This window comes from Triticum urartu, chromosome 2 (genome assembly GCF_003073215.2).
Source record: "Triticum urartu cultivar G1812 chromosome 2, Tu2.1, whole genome shotgun sequence".
NCBI classification, from domain to species: Eukaryota; Viridiplantae; Streptophyta; class Magnoliopsida; order Poales; family Poaceae; genus Triticum; species Triticum urartu.
Window position 1 is genome coordinate 274,512,977 of NC_053023.1, and position 22,704 is coordinate 274,535,680.

Sequence of the window (22,704 nt, forward strand, 5' to 3'; positions counted from 1 at the left end):
GTGCACGTGAACTTCTTGCAACAAATCTGAGTTTTTTTTATATACTTCAAACTTCTCTGTTATTTTAATTTCAACTTCTTAGTCATATTCTTAGAAAGGTAATATGTTTTTAAATAAGCACCAAACATTTTTTTTGTAAATTTCACTTCACCATTTTATTTTTCTTAGAGACGGTAATAATTTGAGTTTCCCGTATACATCGAACTACTCCTCTATTTTAATTTGAACTTCGTCATTTTTATTCTTTACTAACAAGTAAAATCTGATATAAATATCGAACTTCTCTATTTTGTAATTTGGACTTTTTGTTTTATTTCTTTTAGCATCAAAATATCCTAGTTTTGTCATAAATATTTGATGAGGACATCAATACCATTGTTACACCCACAGCCCCTACTGTTACATATACTGGACCAATTACTAGAGCTCGCGCACGCCAATTAAATTACCAGGTACTTTCGTTTCTTGGTAATGATTCTAATGTTCATGAGATTATGATGCTGCCTAAATTGGATACATTTGTTTTGCTTACAAATGAAGGTCCTAGCTTGGAGAAGGATGAACATTGGAGCAAGAACACGAATGGAGTTGATGGCATGCGCAAGGGGATCAAGAATGGAGTTACAAGTGATCATTTCAGGACTTTGAAGCCGCCATAAGGAGTGCATGAAGCCTTGGACGAAATATACAAGATGCCACTTCATAATATTCGTCCATAGGCTATTCTAGGTGCTGCGTCACCTTATTAATGGGCCAGGCCCATGTAATTTCGAAATACTTAAGTATAGGCTATTTTTAGAGTCCGTATGTGTGGGGAAACAAGAGTTAGGGTTGGTTTCGGACCCCACCCTCAAGGGCCACGAAATTCCCCTCCTCTTCCTCCATATATACAGCCCTTAGGGCGTCGTTTAGACTTGGGTTTTGTTTAGATTAAAAGTTCGCCATAGCTGCAACTTCGCGTACTTCGTTTGTGTCCAACGACCAGACCAAGACGTCACAGAACCCCACCTTGATCAATAAAGCTTTCATCTTATATTCGCAATATCCAGATTGCAATCTCAGTTTCTTGCTTGTTCTTCGTTTGCTCGCAGGAAACAGGCCCTCGTGGTCAGGTTGATCGTGCTCCGGCGTGGTCAATAACCCCTCGGAAGTTGGTTTAGCGATTGCTAAGGCGCGACGTCTCGCACGTTCGTAGTCGGATCGTCAAGGTCGACTCCCACAGAAAACGATAGCCACCATCTCATCGAAACATCGGGACACCTTTGCCTCTATCAAGTGGTATCAGATTTCCAGGTTGCTCGGTGAGATTTTACAGTTTTTCGTAGATTAGATCGAGTCTGTTCTTCATACCTACAGTCCACGAAAAAGCCACAAAAAAAAATTAGGGTTAGTTCATCATATCCGAACCAATCTGAGCCTTTGCATAATCTTTTTAGGGTTTTTGCTTTGTTGAATTTGCGGTTGCATCGTCGTGTCAAGTTGCTGGTCTTAGAGTCTAGTCTTTTAGAGTTTCGAGTTCTGGTCATAAGTTGTCACGCCGCCGCCGCACCATCATCATCGCCCATCTACCACTTTTGCTTATCCGCCACCGCTTTGAATCCATATCCATATACCACCACCAATCCGTATCCATATACCACCACCAATCTGTATTCATATACCACCACCGCTACCATATACCACCACCGCTGCCATATACCACAACCATATATCCACCACCAATCCGAGTTCTTCTCATATTAGGTTTGTTCTTGAGATCAATCTCAATTCCGATTCGTGTTTCCTTGCCTGCGTAGGTCTCGGGAAAAAAAAAAAGTCTGGAGACCCCCGGGCAGTTTTTAGGCCAAAATTTTCTCGGGCAAATTTTTTTTTCCCTATCCTATTTTTAGGCTTTTCTGAGTCTTTTGAGCCACGTGCCATCATAGTGATTTTTTGTCGCACTTTTTCGTCGTCGCTGCCCTGATTTCCGAAAAAAAAGTGAAATTTTTTTTTCGTGCCCATCCTATCAGTTTGACGAGGGAAGAGTTTTGAGACACTCGCCATTATAGTAATTTTTCGCAAAAAAAAAAGGAGCGCAAAAAAAAAAGAGGAGCGCAAAAAAAAAAAAGAGGAGCGCAAAAAAAAAAGCGAAAAAAAAAAGTTCCAGAGTGTGCTTTTCCCTTATTTACGTGCAGCGCCGTGATTTTGTTAGTGTTCTAGGCTCGCGTCTCTAGCACGGTCTAGCCTAGGACCAGCACAGTACCGTCGTTGAGCGTTTATTCAACTTTGCATCTCTGAATTGATTATTGCTGACCCTTTTTGCTACCATACTATAAGCCTTCCCAGCTCCACATACCTCTACGTCGTGCGTTTGACTCTCCCTGGCAATCGCTCTATCCAAGCTTTTGAGAGTTTTGACTACAACGGTTGCCGATCACCGCCTGCTGCTGGGTAAGAACTGGTAAGAATTTGAGATTTGCTTGACGGATTTGTGACACCCGCCACCACCACCTCTTGTTAGTATTCTGTAGGATCATATTCTTGTGTGTTTTCTATTGTTGCTAACCATGGCAGGATCACAAGCCGACGAGACTGACTGGGAGAACATGACGAATCAGGAGTTGCATGATAAATTTCAGCAAATGATGAATGGACAGGTGCAGGATGTGCTAAACAGATTTGAAGAGGCCATGGAGAAGATAGATGACATGGAGAAGACGTTCGAAACAAAGCTCGATGACAGGTTTAATGGAATTGGCTCGGCGCGTCTTCCACACCACCCCACCGGCTGCACTACGCACCTCTACAACAACAACAACGACGACTACCTACACATCGTGAAACAGCCCTCCGCCGAGCGAGCCGTCTCCCTCTTTGCACCTGGCCAAACTGTTGGTGCTGCTGTTGCTACTTCTGTGGCTCTGCTGCTGATGGGAGGAGGATGATTTTGCTGGGCGATTAACGAGGATGAGGTTGAATCAAAATCAGAACTACGTGCCACCACCAGCACAGCAACCATCAGGTCGTCCACATGCAAATAATGGCAATGGTAGGGCTCACCCTCAGGTACGAGATCATGACCATCTCCCTAAACTAAAATTGAATATTCCACCATTTGAGGGTAGATATGTTCCTGATATATATCTTACTTGGGAGTTAGAAACTGAACAACGATTTACATGTTTACAATATCCCGAGGAGAGACGTGTTCCTGCTGCTGTTTGTGCATTCACTAGTTTTGCATGTGTTTGGTGGTCTGAGCATTGTAGATTATATCCCATTCCTGCTACTTTGGGCTGCTTTGAAAACTGCTATGCGTACTCGTTGGGTTCCACCATATTATCAACGTGAATTACTTCAAAAATTGCAGCGCTTAAGACAGGGAAAAAATTCTGTAGAAGAATATTATCAGGAATTACAAACTGGCATGATTAGATGTGGTATTGTTGAGGAGAATGAAGCTATGCTTGCACGTTTTATGGGTGGATTAAATAGAGAGATTCAGACGATTCTAGAGTATAAGGAGTATACTAATATCACTCGTTTATTCCATCTTGCTTGTAAAGCTGAACGTGAAGTGCAGGATCGACAGGCATTGGCGCGGACTAACTTTTCTGCAGGTCGACCTTCTTCATGGACACCACGTGCATCATCTACTTCCACACGTTCTGCTTCACCGGCGCCTCCGTCGGCTGCCACCTCCAACCGTGATACAATAAAGCAGGCACAATCACCACTATCTGCCAAGAGCACACCTTCTGGGCCTGCAAAGAGCTCTTCTTCATCCATGGCATCAACAGGGCAGACACATGATATTATTTGTCGACGTTGCAAGGGTGGAGGTCATTATGCGAGAGAATGCCCATCTAAGCGTGTGATGATTGTTACTGAGGATGGTGGGTATGAGTCCGCTAGTGACTATGATGAGGAGACTTTGGCTCTTATTACACGTGACGAACACGGTGGAGACGATTCTGATCATGAGACGCAATACATGGCTCCTGAAGATGCTGACAGTATGAATGTTTAGTTGCTCAACGTGTTTTGAGTGTGCAGGTTACACAAGCTGAGCAAAATCAGAGGCATAATTTGTTCCATACAAAGGGAGTTGTGAAGGAACGTTCTGTTCGCGTGATCATAGATGGAGGGAGTTGCAACAACTTGGCTAGCATCGAGATGGTGGAGAAGCTATCTCTCACCACAAGACCACATCCACATCCTTACTACATCCAATGGTTCAACAACAGCGGCAAGGTTAAGGTAACACGTACTGTTCGTGTGCATTTTAGTATCTCTACATATGCTGATTATGTTGATTGTGATGTGGTACCGATGCAAGCATGTTCCTTATTACTTGGTAGACCATGGCAATTTGATAAAAATTCTATTCACCATGGTAGAAACAATCAGTATACTCTTGTTCATAAGGATAAAAATATTACTTTGCTTCCTATGACTCCTGATTCCATTTTGAAAGATGATATTAATAGAGCTAATAAAGCAAAACAGGAGAAAACTAAGAGTGAAAATCAGATTGTGGCAAAAGAATTTGAGCAACAAATGCAGCCTAATAATAATAAACAATCTAGTGTTGCTTCTGAAATTAAATTGAAAAGTGCATGTTTACTTGCCACCAAATCTGATATTGATGATCTAGATTTTAGCAAATCTGTTTGCTATGCTTTTGTGTGCAAAGAGGCATTATTTTCATTCGAGGACGCGCCTTCCTCTTTGCCTCCTGCTGTCACTAACATTTTGCAGGAGTTCGCCGACGTCTTTCCACAAGACGTGCCACCGGGATTACCACCTATTCGCGGGATTGAGCATCAAATTGACTTAATTCCCGGTGCATCATTACCCAACCGTGCACCATACCGTACCAATCCAGAGGAGACGAAGGAGATTATGCGTCAAGTACAAGAACTGCTCGACAAAGGTTATATACGCGAATCCCTTAGTCCTTGTGCTGTTCCTATCATTTTAGTGCCGAAAAAGGATGGTACGTCGCGTATGTGCGTTGATTGTAGAGGCATTAATAATATTACTATTCGTTATCGTCATCCTATTCCTAGGCTAGATGATATGCTTGATGAATTGAGTGGCTCTACAATATTCTCCAAAGTTGATTTGCGTAGTGGTTACCATCAAATTCATATGAAATTGGGAGATGAATGGAAAACAGCATTTAAAACTAAGTTTGGATTATATGAGTGGTTAGTCATGCATTTTGGGTTAACTAATGCACCTAGTACTTTCATGAGGTTAATGAACGAAGTTTTACGTGCCTTCATTGGACGATTTGTGGTAGTTTACTTTGATGACATATTGATTTATAGCAAATCTTTGGAGGACCATTTGGAACATTTACGTGCTGTTTTTATTGCTCTACGTGATGCACGTTTGTTTGGTAACCTTGGAAAGTGCACCTTTTGCACCGACCGAGTATCTTTTCTTGGCTATGTTGTTACTCCACAGGGAATTGAAGTTGATAAAGCCAAGATTGAAGCTATTGAGAGTTGGCCGCAGCCCAAAACAGTCACACAAGTGAGGAGTTTTCCTTGGCCTCGCTGGTTTCTATAGGCGTTTTGTGAGAGATTTCAGCACCATTGTTGCACCTCTCAATGAGCTTACAAAGAAGGATGTACCTTTTGTTTGGGGTACCGCACAGGAAGAAGCCTTCACGGTATTGAAAGATAAGTTGACACATGCTCCTTTACTCCAACTTCCTAATTTCAATAAGACTTTTGAGCTTGAATGTGATGCTAGTGGAATTGGATTAGGAGGTGTGTTATTACAAGATGGAAAACCTGTTGCATACTTTTCTGAAAAATTGAGTGGGCCTAGTCTGAACTATTCTACTTATGATAAAGAATTATATGCTCTTGTTCGGACCTTAGAAACATGGCAACATTATTTATGGCCCAAGGAATTTGTTATACATTCTGATCATGAATCTTTGAAACACATTAAAAGTCAAGCAAAACTGAACCGTAGACATGCTAAATGGGTTGAATTCATTGAGACTTTCCCTTATGTCATTAAACACAAGAAGGGTAAAGAAAATGTTATTGCTGATGCCTTGTCTCGTCGTTATACTATGCTTTCACAACTTGACTTTAAAATATTTGGTTTGGAGACCATCAAGAGATCAATATGTTAATGATGCTGAATTTAAAGATGTATTGCAGAATTGTAAGGAAGGGAGAACTTGGAACAAGTTCGTTCTTAACGATGGATTTGTGTTTCGTGCTAACAAGCTATGCATTCCAGCTAGCTCCGTTCGTCTTTTGTTGTTGCAGGAGGCGCATGGAGGAGGATTAATGGGACACTTTGGCGTCAAGAAGACGGAGGATATACTTGCTACACATTTCTTTTGGCCAAAGATGAGACGGGATGTTGAGCGTTTTGTTGCTCGCTGCACTACATGTCAAAGAGCTAAGTCACGACTCAATCCTCATGGTTTATATATGCCTTTGCCTGTACCTAGTGTTCCTTGGGAGGATATATCTATGGACTTTGTTTTAGGTTTACCTCGAACAAAGAAGGGGAGGGATAGCATATTTGTTGTCGTGGATAGGTTCTCGAAAATGGCACACTTTATACCATGTCATAAAAGCGATGATGCTGTTAATGTTGCTGATTTGTTCTTTCGTGAAATTATTCGCTTACATGGTGTGCCAAATACTATTGTTTCAGATCGTGATACTAAATTTCTTAGCCACTTTTGGAGATGTTTATGGGCTAAGTTGGGGACTAAGCTGCTTTTTAGTACTACTTGTCACCCCCAAACTGATGGACAAACTGAAGTAGTCAATAGAACATTGTCTACTATGCTTAGGGCTGTTTTGAAGAATAACAAGAAAATGTGGGAAGAATGCTTGCCTCATATTGAATTTGCTTATAATCGTTCATTGCATTCTACTACTAAGATGTGCCCTTTTGAAATTGTGTATGGTTTCCTACCTCGTGCACCTATTGATTTGTTGCCTCTTCCATCTTCGGAGAAGGTTAATTTTGATGCTAAAGAACGTTCTGAATTGATTTTAAAAATGCATGAGTTAACTAAGGAAAACATTGAGCGTATGAATGCTAAATATAAACTTGCTGGAGATAAGGGTAGAAAACATGTTGTGTTTGCACCTGGAGATCTTGTTTGGTTACATTTGCGTAAAGATAGATTTCCTAATCTGCGCAAATCAAAGCTAATGCCACGTGCTGATGGTCCTTTTAAGGTTTTAGAGAAAATAAATGATAATGCATATAAACTTGAGCTACCTGCAGATTTTGGGGTTAGTCCCACTTTTAACATTGCAGATTTGAAGCCTTATTTGGGTGAGGAAGATGAGCTTCCGTCGAGGACGACTTCATTTCAAGAAGGGGAGGATGATGAGGACATCAATACCATTGTTACACCCACAGCCCCTACTTACATATACTGGACCAATTACTAGAGCTCGCGCACGCCAATTAAATTACCAGGTACTTTCGTTTCTTGGTAATGATTCTAATGTTCATGAGATTATGATGCTGCCTAAATTGGATACATTTGTTTTGCTTACAAATGAAGGTCCTAGCTTGGAGAAGGATGAACATTGGAGCAAGAACACGAATGGAGTTGATGGCATGCGCAAGGGGATCAAGAACGGAGTTACAAGTGATCATTTCAGGACTTTGAAGCCGCCATAAGGAGTGCATGAAGCCTTGGACGAAATATACAAGATGCCACTTCATAATATTCGTCCATAGGCTATTCTAGGTGCTGCGTCACCTTATTAATGGGCCAGGCCCATGTAATTTCGAAATACTTAAGTATAGGCTATTTTTAGAGTCCGTATGTGTGGGGAAACAAGAGTTAGGGTTGGTTTCGGACCCCACCCTCAAGGGCCACGAAATTCCCCTCTCTTCCTCCATATATACAGCCCTTAGGGCGTCGTTTAGACTTGGGTTTTGTTTAGATTAAAAGTTCGCCATAGCTGCAACTTCGCGTACTTCGTTTGTGTCCAACGACCAGACCAAGACGTCACAGAACCCCACCTTGATCAATAAAGCTTTCATCTTATATTCGCAATATCTAGATTGCAATCTCAGCTCTTGCTTGTTCTTCGTTTGCTCGCAGGAAACAGGCCCTCGTGGTCAGGTTGATCGTGCTCCGGCGTGGTCAATAACCCCTCGGAAGTTGGTATAGCGATTGCTAAGGCGCGACGTCTCGCACGTTCGTAGTCGGATCGTCAAGGTCGACTCCCACAGAAAACGATAGCCACCATCTCATCGAAACATCGGGACACCTTTGCCTCTATCAATATTGGACCCCCTCCACATTCTTTTTCTAATTAAAATCTGTAAACTATTTTTTTGTTAATTTAATTTGAGCTTCCGTTGTGGAAACTTGTTGAACAGGAGGAACTTTTGTAACTTCCCGGTCTGTGCACTTGAACTTCTAGCAACAAAATTTTTGGACTTCGCCTTTTTACTCCTATTGAACTACTCTGTTTTTTAAAATTAAACTTCATGGTTTTAATCTTTAGTGTTGGGGAAAATCTAAGACTTTTATGAACATCAAACAACTTCATTTTTGAAATTAGGACTTTTTGCTCTTATTCATTTGTATAGGGGAAAAGGCCTTGTTATGTAATAAACATCGAACTACTCACTTATTTAAATTTGAACTTTCATATCTTTTTAGACTTTGACTTTTTATTCCTTTTTTCGTATATGAAACAAACTCCATGTAGGACGAACTATTTTCAGAATAAGAATATTTATACACCTTGGAAAGTTGTTGAATAGGAGGAACTTTTTAATGTAGAGCATTTTTGTTTCAAATTTGTAATGGATTGAGAGAATTATTTTAATTCACAAAACAACATTTTTTGTTCATTTTTGCACTTGTAAATACACGCTGAACCTCTCTCGCGAGTATTTTTGAACTTCCCTGGCCAAGCACTTGAACTTCTCGCAACAAATTATCCTTTTTATTCTTTTTTCTTATATGAAAACACACACCATGGAGTGCTTCGACTTCTGGTTGTTTTCGAATTGAACATCTAAAGCACTCATCGAATTTGAGCAAATGATATCAATAAAATACTATTAGAAAGCATTTTTTACAAAATCATGACGGGTTACGAGCATCTTTTTTGAACACGCTAAAACTTGTTTTGAAAAATAAACACAGAACATTCAAATTATATTATGTGGATAACGCGTATGACATACCGTTGGAAAACTTATGTTTTAAAACGATTTTTCATGTAGAATTTTTTTTCAAATTCGTTACCATTTATGAGTAGTTTTTAAAATGCCAAAAATGGTATCGATGTTTTTAACATGTAAATCTGAGTTTTTTTTGTAAACTAAGCACTTGTCTATTATTTTCATTTGAACCTCTTAGTTATATTATGATAGAGGAAAAATATTGATTTTTCTAAGAAAACATCGAACAATTTTTTTAATTGAATTAAATATATTTTTTCTAGAAACAAGAAGAATCTGAGCTTTTTGTATACATCTAGTTGCTCCATTATTTTAATTTGAAGTTCTTGGTTTTATTCTCTAGTAACGATGAACATTTGAGTTTTCAAAAATGCCAAAAATGACGTTCTTTGAACATGTAAATCCTAGGGTTTAATGTACTTTGAACTTCCGTGTTATTTTAATTTGAACTTCACATTTTTATTTTTGGAGTAAAGAATTGTTTTCAATTTTTAAATAAATATTAAATTTGATTATTTTTAAAATTTGAACTTCAAAGTTGATTCTTTTAAAAACGGGGGATGTTTGAGTTTTATAAACATGGTAAAATCCAAGGTTTCTTAATAAACATCGAACAATTTCGTTATTTTTGTTTGAGCTTCTAGCTTTCTAAAACATTGGAGAATTCTTTTTTAAAACTTTTTTAGTGGTTCCTATTATTTTAATTTTAACTTCTTCATTTTATTTTTTACTAAGGAGGGAAAAACATGACTTTTTTTGTAATCATTTATAAATATTTTATAAAACTTTGAACTTCACTATTATTTTGATTTGAACTTCTTATAGAAAGTTATGGTTTCTAGATTAGCAAACATTTTTTTTCAAAATTAAACTTCATATCTTTCATTTTTCCTAGAAAAAAGGAAAGATTTTGAGTGTTCCGTGTACATCGAACTACTCCGTTATTTTAATTTGAAATTCTCGATTTTATTCTTTAGTAACAAGGAAAATCTGAGTTTATGACAAATATCGAACTGCTCTATTTTGGTAATTTGGCCTTCTTGATTTATTTCTTTTAGCAATAGAAAAATCATAGTTCTGTAATTTACATGTCCGTCATTTTTTCGATTTCATTTACTTCACATTTTTTTGCTCGTGAACCTCCCATTTTCTCTTTTTGAACTTCTTTTTTTGGGGTCCGGAATCTCCATGTGCCATCCTAAACTTCTAGTGTACTTTTGTAGTTTCTTTTTTGTAAACTTCTGTTGGTTTGTTTTTTTTGTTGTCGTTTTTCTGGATATGTAAAAGCAGTTTTTGTTCTGTAAATTTCATCATTCTACACAAAAGTTTCTCCAAAATGGATGTGCATACGGAGTTGTGGGTTCAGGCCCCAAGACCTCTCTAAACAATGTGTGGCACCATACAAAAAGGTGTAGTATCATGTCGCCTTCTTGTCCTCTTCCCCTAGCATTTTTCTAACAAATCAACGACACGAATTCAAATTTCTGGGTACCATTACGTACGTTTCAGTAACAAGAATGGGTGCCATTACATATGTTTCAGTAACAAGAAACCGTAAAAACATAAACTATGCCTTGACTGTACATGGATGACACGGGACACAACACTACCAAACCTAGGAAATGTTAGGCAAATCCCCTCTGATAAATAGACAAATGTGCTTATCTCTAGCCTCCAGTAGAAATAGAAACCAAGGTGCAGCGTACACCGTATTTCATCATCACTCTCATTTTTAGTCGTGCTTCCTGTCCCTGCTACCTCCGTCTCGTACTTCGTCAATCCTTGTGGCCGGCGACCTCGAACGGTCCCTTGACGACCTTCTCGACCCGCCAGGCAAACGGCTCCGCGGTGCCACAGAGAGCGCTGGCCTGCATGCATACAACATTCAAATGAGATACCATCTTAAATGGTTGGTACAAACCAAAAGCTACCTCTGAAAATCAAGACATGGCATCAAGATGTAAGAAGAAAAGTAGAAGCAGTTCCTCCCATCATAGTGCTGGACTACAGGCTTGCCCCTCCCGTTGCAGACAACATCAATTTGGAGAAGATTCAAGCATGAAGTTCGTGCTTAGGCCTCGGGCAGGTCGCCGCTTAGGCTTTGGCAGGTCGCCGACAGCACGAGAGGAGTGGTCATCGTGGTGACGCACAAGAGGAAAGGCGGGATCCAACGCGAACTTACTGCTGCTGCCAGGATTAGTCTTCGACAGCGGTGTCGTGCAAGGATGCCGGCCTACTAGCGACGCACGAGAGGAGAGGCGGGATCCAATGCGAACTTCTCGCAGGGGGCTAGTGTGGAGGTCCGGCCGCTGGAGGGTCGTCGGGCATGGGAGGGCACCGGAAGGCGCGTTGGAACAGGTGGCGGGCGGCCGGAGGCGCGGCGGGGAGCCGCGGCGGGAAGCGTGTTGGGCCATGGGGGCCGGCGGCAGGAGGCCTGGTGGCGTGGGTCCCCACAGGGAGGAGGCTCCGTGAGGGGGCAGCGGGGTTACTCATCTTCAGTCGGGGATCCCGACGGCGGCCGGCGGGATCAGAGCTTGCGGCGGCGCCCAAGATCCATGGCCAGCGGGATCCACGGCCGGCGATGGCGCTGGGTGTCGGAACCGTCCTGGGGAATGATGGCTACTCATTGAGACGGCAAGGAGTGGCCAGGGCGTCATCACGCGGTGGGGCGGGAGGAGAAGAGGGTGGCCACGGTAGCGGCGCCATGGGACGGTCGGCGGCGGGCGCCGGACACGGGCAAGGAGTGGAAGGAGTATAAGCCAGGCGCGCGACGGCGGAGGTCACCGACGATGGGATCCAGGCTGGTTGGGAATCGGGGAAGGTGGGAGGACGAGCGGTACGTGGTCGTAGGGTGTCGTGGGCAGGCTCTTTTTTTTTCTGTGTGTTATTAGTTCGGGAACATCTGTGGAAGCCTATATATAGAGCCGATCGTAATCCAAATAGTTATTCTTAATAGTGCTACCATATATATATATATATATATATATATATATATATATATATATTTAATGAATGTCGAGCCACACTCATTTAGTCTCTCTATCTATTTATGTCTCGATTGACCTCGCTTTCTCACGCCGTCTCTTCACATATTGAAGCTACCTCCCCATCCCTCGAAGAGCCGGAGCTATTTACATTGCAAGGGGGACTCCACCCTTGGATTAACTTGTGAAGGCATTTATTCCGGTTGGTTTAGATTATATTTTTGCAGCATTTGGACAACAACTACTCCAAACACCGTTGCAACCCCCGCCCCTCCCCCAATTGATTTCCCTCTGGCTTGGTCACCGCTCCCTCGCACGCCCTTTCTCACCTTCCATGGCGCACCATGGTATTTTTGCAAAAAACTCTGGTGTTTTCTTTAATAATTACAAATAAGCAACAAGCTACACACCAGGAGTTCACCTGTAATGAACAAATTTCGACCCAGAAATTAAAGTGCTACAAACTACACACCTAGGGGACCACCTGTCATGGAACAAATTTGGACCCATATGTGAATTAAAAACGAAAAGTGACGAGGATCGAACATGTGACCAGGGCCTTCCAGATGCACATCAATAGGCAACATATAGCAACGTTTGTTGTACTCCCCGTTGTTGATATATCGTTTTTATATTACCACATCCTATTTAATGGATAATATGTTTTTATATTAGTTTTAGTAGATTAGTGGGACCGGCTCATGAGCCCATACTATTCCCTTTCACTTGCTGGTGGGTCCCATGTCTCCTCTTTCTCTCTCTCCTCCCCTTCTATGTTTATTAGACGCATGGACAAACACGAAGAACATGCGGGTAGTGTTGCCGTTGACCGTATCTAGACTCATCCACAAGTTACGGCACCAGTTTCACGTACTAGTAGTACTATATTTAAGAACTTTAGGATCAAAAGTGACCATGATGGACAAGTTAGGATAGTAGTAGTACTATTTATCTACTAATGCATGGATACATTTTTATATTTATGAATTTTTATTATTAATTTGATATGGCTCTAGCAGAACATTCAATCGATCAAACCATAGGTTTCATTCACTCTGACTGCAACTTTTTCATTCATACCACAATTGAACTAAAATAAACGAAAATGATAAATCCCAAACGTTTGGATTTTAAGAATGGCAATTCGAACGTTTTTCAAGGCAAATTTAGATGACGCGTCGGCGGCAGAGGCGTCTTGCGGCTAGAAGCAGCTCCTCTGCCGTGCTCTGTGTTTTGTCGGGCCACTGACCAGCGGCGACGGTGGCGTCTTGCCCCCTTGTTGGCGCACTCCTAGACATCGGCCCTAGATTCAAGGAAGGCCAGAATGTTCTGGACTTCGGTCTCCAGGAGCCAGTCAACTAGCGGGTGGCGGCGAATGACGTTGGTGCAAGGAAACAGTCGACGACGGTGATCCATGCCGCTGATGGGGGCACTGGCACCGGTGTGGGGACATGCGCTGGCAACAGCGCGACAGAGTTCGTGTGCACGGGCACCGGCACGGGCGCGCGTGTTAGTGCACGCGCAGGCGCATCCGCTGGAAGGTGCACGGGTGTGTGAAAGTTAGTGGACACCTCGTGGAACCCCGTGGCTTCAAGCTTGGCCACAATGTGCAGCTCCCAGCCCAACAATGCCACGGGGATGGGTGCTGGCGCAGTCGGGGCGACGGGAGCGGGGATAGGTGCAGCGTCTTCCCACAAGGCATGTTCAAGCTCATCCCAAAGTCCTTATGTTCGTGAGACATCGGCTGGGTGTATTCCTCGGCAAACTGGAAGACCAAGGGCAGCCCATCATGATGCGGCATGGCGTACAGTGCGGTCAGGCTGGTTGGAGGTAGACGACAAGAGAATCAGTGAGGAAGAGAGAAGATTGTAGCGAGATCGGAGAGTGAGGCGGTGATTTAAACTGCGGCGCCGGCACCATAAAAAGTGGTGGTAGTTGGGATGAAGGTGTGCTGCGGAGCCTGGTCAAAGGGCTCGCCTCTCAGTGAGCATGCACAGCGGCCTGGTCGCATGCCTCCCGGTGAGGTTGCACAGCGGCCTGGTCACACGCCTCCCGGTCAACCGACGCAGCGGTCTGATCGCATGCCTCCCGTCGACTCACACTGAAAGTGCACCTAATCCCCAAGTGGTTTTGGTAATTCATAATAACATATAGCTCATACAACTAATATCTATTCAAGATAAATATTTTAGGAAGTTCAATGAATCGCATGGCATGGACTAGAGATGTGGATCCCTCAAAATGCTAAGGACATATGTTGGCAAAAGCTCAGGACTCTCCATCTTTATTTTAGTGATCCAAGATCACATTGAGTCCATAGGAAAGCCAATACTATTAAAAGGGGACGAGGCGTTGCTTAATGGCTTGCTTGCTCAAATTCTTAGTGAAATTGCTACAAAACCCTCAACCACTTTCTCCATCCAAATATGTCAAAACCCTAAACACCAACTCGTCCCCACTGATTCTTTCTATCCGGCGCCATCGAGTTCATATGGCATTGCCACAGCCAGAAATCCTAACAGTTCGGTCTCACCAATACGGATCTCGGTCTCACCGAGATGGCCTTGCCAACTCACTGTGACTTGTTGCATTTATTTCGGTTTCACCGAAATTGCAATCAGTCTCACCAAGATGGCTTGACCAAATCTCTGTTGCCTTATTGCTTCACTTTGGTCTCACCGAGTTGATGCAATTGGCACCACGGAGATGTGGTTTGACCTAATACCTAGCACATCGGCCCAACCGAGTTGTTCCAGTCGGTCCGACTGAGATTCCTAACGTCCACATTTTGAACTAATCGGTGCCCCCAAGTTTATATATACACCTCCAACCTCTTCTCCATATGTTAGAGAGCCATCAGAATGTGCCTACAGTTCCACCATACATTTTCTGAGAGAGGACCACCTGCTGATGTGTTGATATCAAGATATACAAATCCTACCACAAGAATCTTTATTTCTAGCCTTCCCCAAGTTGCTTTCCACTCAAATCATCTTTCCATCATATCCAAATCTGTGAGAGAGAGTTGAGTGTTGGGGAGACTATCATTTGAAGAACAAGAGCAAGGAGTTCATCATCAACACACCATCTATTACCTTTTGGAGAGTGGTGGCTCCTAGATTTGTTAGATGTCGCTTGGGAGACTTTATCAAGATGTGGAGTTGAAGCAAGAAGTTTGTAAGGGCAAGGAGATCGCATACTTCATGAAGATCTACCCAAGTGAGGCAAGTCCTTCATGGGCAATGGCCATGGTAGGATAGACAAGGTTGCTACTTCGTGGACCCTTAGTGGGTGGAGCCCTCCGTGGACTCGCGCATCCGTTACCCTTCGTGGGTTGAAGTCTCCATCAATGTGGATGTAAGATAGCACCACCTATCGGAACCACGCCAAAAATCTCTGTGTCTACATTGCGTTTGCCACTCCAAACTCTTCCCTTTACCTTCATATGCAATGTTTTACTTTTTGCTGCTATAGTCTTAGAATTGCATGTATAGGTTGGTTGCTAGACTTGTGCAAATTGCTAAAATCTGCACACAACCAAAATTGGGAAAGGTTAGATTTTTATTTAGTCAAGTAGTCCTATCACCCCCCTTCTAGACATACTTCCGATCCTACAAGTGGTATCAGAGCTTTGGTCTCCATTTGCCTTGATTTCCGTATCTTCGGTGATCATAGACTTGGTTTCACAACCTAGGAGAGTATGGCATCTAGTGAGGGAAATTACCACCGTAGAAGTCCTTACTTCGATGGTACAAACTTTGCTAGCTGGAACCATAAGATGAAAATGTATATTCTTGGTCATAACCCCGCCGTTCGGGTTGTTGTGGCTTGCAAGGTGATTTCTATGAGGTTGGAAAAGTACCGGATCGTGAAGCGACAACGGAAGAAATGAAGATGTTGCAATAAAATGGTCAAGCTTGCGATGTTCTCTTCAATGGATTGTGCCTCGAAGAATTCAACAAAATCAGTCGCCTTGAGAATGCAAAGGAAATTTGGATACTTTGGTTGATATGCACGAAGGTACCCAGTCCATCAAGGAATCCTAGTTGGATGTGCTTCAAAGTCAACTTCACAAGTTCAAGATAAAGGATGGTGAAGGAGTCGCCGAAATGTACTCTAGGCTTGCTCTCATCACAAATGAGATTTCCGGCTTAGGAAGTGAAGAGACGACCGGCAAATTCATCATCAAGAAGATCCTAAGAGCCTTGGATGGAAAATATGATACCGTGTGCACCTTGATCCGAATGATGCCCAATTACAAAGACCTCAAGACCACGGAAGTCATTGGTAGAATTGTTGCTCATGAGATGTCACTCAAGGATAAGGAAGAGTTCCACAACAAGTCAAGTGGTGCTTACAAAGCTTCAAGTGATGCTCCTACAACATCAAGTGAGAAGCAAGTCTCAAATGAAGAATTGAGCTTAATGGTGAAGAACTTCAACAAGTTCTACAAAAATAGAAGCAAAGAGAGAAGCTCGAAGTCAAGGTCCTACAATGACAAAAGATCTTTGAGTCGTGATCGTAATTGCTACAATGGTGGAAGACCTGGAAACTATTCCAATGAGTGTACGGCTCCCTACAAGAAAAGAGAAGATTCACCAAAAAGGAGGAGTATAAGAGATGAATCACCTTCAAAAGAAATAAGGTGTAGAGATGATCGTTATGAACGAAGACCCTCTCATAGAAGGAAGGATTCGGGAAGGAAGGACAAGTCATCAAAGAGCTACACAAGATGAAGACATCAAGCTCACGTTGGTGAATGAGTATCCGGTTCCGACTCCGACAACTCCTCCGAGAGAAGCTATCACTCAGACTCCGACTATATCAAGATGAAGGTTTTGCCAGTCTTGCACTTGTGTCATCCAACTCCTCCGACATATTTGACTCACCAAATGAAGGAACTGGAAGATGCTTCATGGCTAGAGGCCTTAAGGTATCACACCCCGAGTATATTGATTTCAATAGTGATGAAGATGATTTGCTAGGTGATGATGATTTACTTTTTGACAACACTGGTGATGAGAACTATGATGAACTTGCTAATAATCATGCTAATCAAGATGAAACAAATGACAATGATAAGAAGGACATTGAGCGTCTAACTAAAGAAGTAAAAAACTCTTAAGTTAGCTCATGAAATAACTCTAGATGAATATAGAGAGCTCCTAAATACTCATGAGAAGCTACGCTTCGAGAAGCTAAATTTAGAACAAGAGCATGAGTTTCTAAAAGCTATCAATGATGATCTTAGAAAGAAGAGTTCTTCTTATCTTACCAAGCGTCTCCTCTTGTGTACTTATATGCCACAAGTAAAATCTGGCAATAAGAGCAAGAAAGATCCTTCCTCTAGTAGTAACAATAACCATGTTAAATCCAATATTGTTACTTCTAGTCATTTTCTTGATCCACTAATGATTATCTTAGCCAAGTTACACTTGAGCAAGAAAATAGTGTATTGAAGGGAATTATAGAGAAAGGTGTTTACAAGAGCCTTGCTACGAGTAAGTGATGTCGCTTGAAGCTACGTCGGTATTTCCCCAAAGAGGAAGGGATGATGCAGCATAGCGGCGATAGGTATTTCCCTTAGATATAAAACCAAAGTTATCGAACCAGTAGGAGAACCAAGCAACACAACGTAAACAACACCAGCACAAAAATAACAACTACTCGCTACCCGACGTGTAAAAGGGATTGTCAATCCCTTTCGGGTAGTGGCGCCCCAAGATGGGCAATAGATCGAACGCTAAATAAAATTAATTGCAGCAAGGTATTTTTGTATTTTTGGTTTAGTAGATCTGAAAATAAAAGCAAAGGAAAATAGATCGCAAAGGTAAATAATATGAGAAAGAGACCCGGGGGCGTAGGTTTCACTAGTGGCTTCTCTCGAGAAAAATAACAAATGGTGGGTAAACAAATTACTGTTGGGCACTTGATAGAACTTCAAATACTCATGATGATATCCAGGCAATGGTCATTATATAGGCATCACGTCCAAGATTAGTTGACCGACTCATGCCTGCGCCTGCATCTACTAATATTACTCCACACATTGAACGCTATCCAGCATGCATCTAGTGTATTAAGTTCATGGAGAAACAAATAATGCAATAAGAGCGATGACATGATGTAGACAAGATCTATCTATGTAGAGATAGACCCCATCGTTTTATCCTTAGTAGCAATGGTACATATGTGTCAGTTCCCCTTCTGTCACTGGGATCAAGCACCGTAAGATCGAACCCACTACAAAGCACCTCTTCCCATTGCAAGATAAATAGATCAAGTTGGCCAAACAAAACCCAAATATCGGAGAAGAAATACGAGGCTATAAGAAATCATGCATAAAAGAGATCAAAGAAACTCAAATACTATCATGGATATAAAAAGATAGATTTGATCATAAACTCAAAGTTCATCCGATCCCAACAAACACACCGCAAAAAGAGTTACATCATATTGATCTCCAAGAGACCATTGTATTGAGAATCAAACGAGAGAGAGGAAGCCATCTAGCTACTAACTACGAACCCGAAGGTCTAGAAAGAACTACTCACGCATCATCAGAGAGGCACCAATGGAGGTGGTGAACCCCATCCGTGATTGTGTCTAGATTGAGTCTGGTGGTTCTGGACTATGCCGTGGGCTGGAATTGATTTTCATCGACTCCCCTAGGGTTTCTGGAATATTGGGGTATTTATAGAGCAAAGAGGCGGTCCGAGGGGCACCCGAGGTGGGCACAACCCACCAGGGCTCGCCTGGGCCTCCTGGCGTGCAATGGTGGGTTGTGCTCTCCTCGGAGCACCCCCCGGTGCAGCCATGGCCCATTAGGTGTCTTCTGGTCCATAAAAAATCTTTCGTAAAGTTTCGTGGCATTTGAACTCCATTTGGTATTGATTTTCTGCGATGTAAAAACATGCAAAAAAACAGCAACTGGCACTTGGCACTATGTCAATAGGTTAGTACCAAAAAATGATATAAAATGACTATAAAATTATTACAAAACATCCAAGATTGATAATATTACAACATGGAACAATCAAAAATTATAGATATGTTGGAGACGTATCAGCATCCCCAAGCTTAACTCCTACTCGTCCTCGAGTAGGTAAGTGATAAAAACAGATTTTTTTGATGTGGAATGCTGCCTAACATGTCATATCATATTTCTTTTTTCATAGCATGGACATTGTCGGCATCCTTGGAATGGGGGTGCCCAGACTTGCCTACCTGCGGCCCAAAGCGTGGCTCCATCGACGGCTCGGTACGGCCCAGTTTCAGCAACAACAACCCAAGACCCATGCGAGGGGCCAAGCCTCGCAAGGCGGACGACACTAGGACCTCCCTGGGGGCAGCCTCACTAGGCTGGCTCCCGAGGAGCGGAGATATCAATGCAAGGTGCACCTCGCCAGGTTCACATGATGTGAGCCATAAAGAGCAAGGCCAGGCGAGCGCCAGTAGGCGCAGTGTACCAGTTTCCCCTTTGGTGCCAAGGAGGCAAGCGGAGGCGTAGAGTCTCGAGGAATCAAGCAAAGGTTTCCATATCGGTGCAACAAGACAAAGACCGCCAGGGCGACAGGACGGAGGTCATCACGGAGCCCACTACAGCATTCATCACCAGAGCCTTTGCATGCGAAGACTACTTTTGTCAGGATAGCTTGTACTAGTTGTCTCCCTTTGAATTTGGCCGTTCTGGGATCCCTTCCCGCCTACATTTGGGAAGAGGACCAAGGCCACTATAAAGAGGACTTAGCCACCACCATAAGGGGGACGGACGAATTCCATCTGAACCACCTCACCATCTCATCAAGCTTAAGAACACCTCACCTCCCGAGGTTGTTCACCAGTGTACTAGTTCATCCTCAGCCCCTCGAGGCAATCCACCACAAAGCTGGAGCCGGGTATTATACCGCAAGGTGGCCCGAACTAGGACAAACTATTGTGTCCCTTGTCCCTTGGGTCCGTCGAGCTAGGCTGTGGAATCGTTGAGCTGGCAGGTTGGGAAGAGGGAGTTCTTCGCACGCACCCCAGTGTACGAACCTCTCAAGGGTCCACGGAACCCCGAATCCGACATTTGGCGCGCCAGGTACGGGTGCATCGAAGCTTCTCTTCCGTCGATCGACTGGCGCTGCTCCACTGTCTCCATGGCTGATGCATGTCGAGCCCGTGCTGAGCGTCGAGCCGCTCTCGCGACTCGTGTCGCCTAGACGGTGCCCGTCGGCGGGCCTCCCCGTCGTTCTCCATCACCCACCGCCAACGCCGCCACCGGCCCGGTGGGGCACGAGCAGCAAGCTTTGTCGCTGCACCCCTCTGTGCGGCGGGACGGACGCACCGCTACCCCATCGCTGACTCCAGCCGATTTGTCATCCTGCGCTTGTCACGGCCCGGCGAACGTGCAGGCTACGTTGCTGATGGCACGGGAGCTCCTGCGCTACCGCCCGGTCGACAACCTCTACGAAGACTGGTTAGACCGCATCGCCGAGCTTGTCAGCACGGCTGGGGGCTCCCCTGCACCATCCCTCTCACTGCCTCGACCGCCGCCTGCTGCGGGCGACGTAGCCCATAGAGCGCCTCCGCCACCCCTCGTCAAGATGTCGCCCTCGGTCCAAGATGCGCAGCCCCACGGCGTGACCGACCATGCAGGGCACCCACACGCGAAGAAGAAAGCTCTCGGGATGTCCAACAGCCGCAAGAAGGTGCTCCAGCGCTCCCTCCACCGCCACATCGAGACCACGTGCCGCCTGCAGTGGTGGCACGTGAGCAGCAAGATCAGGCTCCGCCTCCACGACGGGCTCCGGTGACCACAGTGGGCTGCCGCCCCTTCACCCCTGAGCTACGCAACGTTGTCTAGCCAGGCAAGTTCAAGCCCGACCTACCTCCACGCTACGACGACACCCCTGACCCTGCGGAGTTCCTGCAGCTCCACGAGCTGAGCATCAAGGCGGCCAGCGGTGACGAAAAGGTCATGGTGAACTGGTTCCCCATGGCCCTCAACGATGGCATGCGCTCATGACTCCTGAATCTACCCGCGGGATCGATCTCCTCCTGGGGCGAGATGCGCGAGCGTTTTGTCACGAACTTCTAGGGCACTCGCGACCGCCCGCCTGCCGCGGGTGACCTACAGTGCATCAAGCAGCAGCCAGGGGAGACCCTGCAGAAATACATCCAGCGCTTCAACGGCGTTCGCCTAAAGATCCCCTAGGTTTCGGACGAAGCCATCATCTCAGTGTTCTCCGATGACGTCCGCGATGTCAAGATGAAGGAGGAGCTCGCCATCCACGAGGACCCGTGCACGGCTCTAGAGATGTTCAACATGGCTACCAAGTGCGCGAGAGCTGAGGAAGGGTGCCTCTCCCTCCTCGAACTCCCAGCAGCCGACCCAGAAGACAAGAAGTCAAGGACGTGAAGCGCAAGGGACTACCGTGCTTGCGGTTGAACTAGAGATGAAGCGCGGCTGCGACCACCCAGAGTCATCCAAGGGCATGCATACATTCTGTGTCTTCCATAACATACACAACCACAACACCAATGACTGTCAGGAGCTCAGGGCTATCCGCGATGAGCGCCTTGGTCGACGCCCCGAGCGCAAGGACTGGGGCTATGGCCGTGGAGGAGGCATAAGTGGAGGACGTTGGGACGACCGCGGTCCCCGCCAGGAGTGGTGCGACCGGCCTCATGAGGATCGCTGGCAAGGCCAGCCTTGCGAGGGTGCCTAGAGAGACCAGCCTCGAGAGGATTGTCCTCAGGGCAATGCCGGCCTCCCTCCGCTCCTGCCACCACCAAGAAGGAACGCGACCACCACCAGGACGAGGGGGCTGGGGGCTTCTAGGAGCCTTGCGCCATCGCCTGCATCTTGAGTGGCGCTCAGGCCACAGCCTCCCAATGCATCTTCAAGCAGTTCGCTCGTGAGGTGAACGCGACCCTCCCTAGGCTCGAGGCCATGCGCCTTCAGCTCGTCCAACTAGCTCAAGTGCGCGGTGACGGTCGGCACCCTCGCAATGCTCTGTTCGCCCATTATTAGCAATGTACTTATCACCAAGACCCTCATCGATGGTGGTGTAGGGCTCAACGTTCTTTCCATCGAGACGTTCCACCACCTCGAAGTGCCATACGATCAGCTGCAGCCCACTAAGCCCTTCTCGGGAGTGACTGACGGCTCCACCACTCCGATAGGGCAGATCTGCCTCCCTGTCACACTACAAAAAAAAGACCCATCCATGACATTTTGGGCCGAACGAAATTTTTTCTGTCATACTTATGACACTTCTATGATGATAATTGTGACAAAACCCGGTATCAACATAGATGTGGTGGGGTCCTACTTCTATGACAAGAAATCGTGACAGAAAATGGGCTTTTCGTCCTGGGCGGGCTGGAGATGCAGCTGCATGACATTCTTTGGGCTGTCCATGACGGAAAAAACCGTGGTAGAAGAGAGGGCGCGGAACATATCGGGGAGTTCCCAGTTACGGTGGGTGGTCAGGGGCCAAGCCATGCGCGTTTCTCTCGTACGTACGCGCGTGTGTGCGGG

At 44.7% G+C, this 22,704-nt stretch overlaps 1 protein-coding gene across 1 annotated transcript; it reads right to left on the reverse strand.

Annotated features, from left to right (window-relative positions):
- Window positions 1-10,673: 10,673 nt before the first annotated feature.
- Window positions 10,674-12,085, reverse strand: LOC125541476. Its single transcript, XM_048704882.1, has 2 exons — window positions 11,375-12,085; window positions 10,674-11,060 (listed from the first exon to the last, which is right to left on the reverse strand). Exons 1-2 carry the CDS (start codon window positions 11,604-11,606, stop codon window positions 10,720-10,722), a joined length of 573 nt encoding a protein of 190 aa, XP_048560839.1. The 5' UTR covers window positions 11,607-12,085; the 3' UTR covers window positions 10,674-10,719.
- Window positions 12,086-22,704: the final 10,619 nt, after the last annotated feature.

What these genes read in the sequence shown, in the direction of transcription:
- LOC125541476 (XM_048704882.1), bottom strand. Translation starts at nt 11,606, where the DNA reads ATGGCCCAACACGCTTCCCGCCGCGGCTCCCCGCCGCGCCTCCGGCCG. An exon ending in GACTAATCCTGGCAGCAGCA is followed by an intron (nt 11,061 to 11,374) that starts GTAAGTTCGCGT and finishes GTATGCATGCAG; the next exon opens with GCCAGCGCTCTCTGTGGCAC.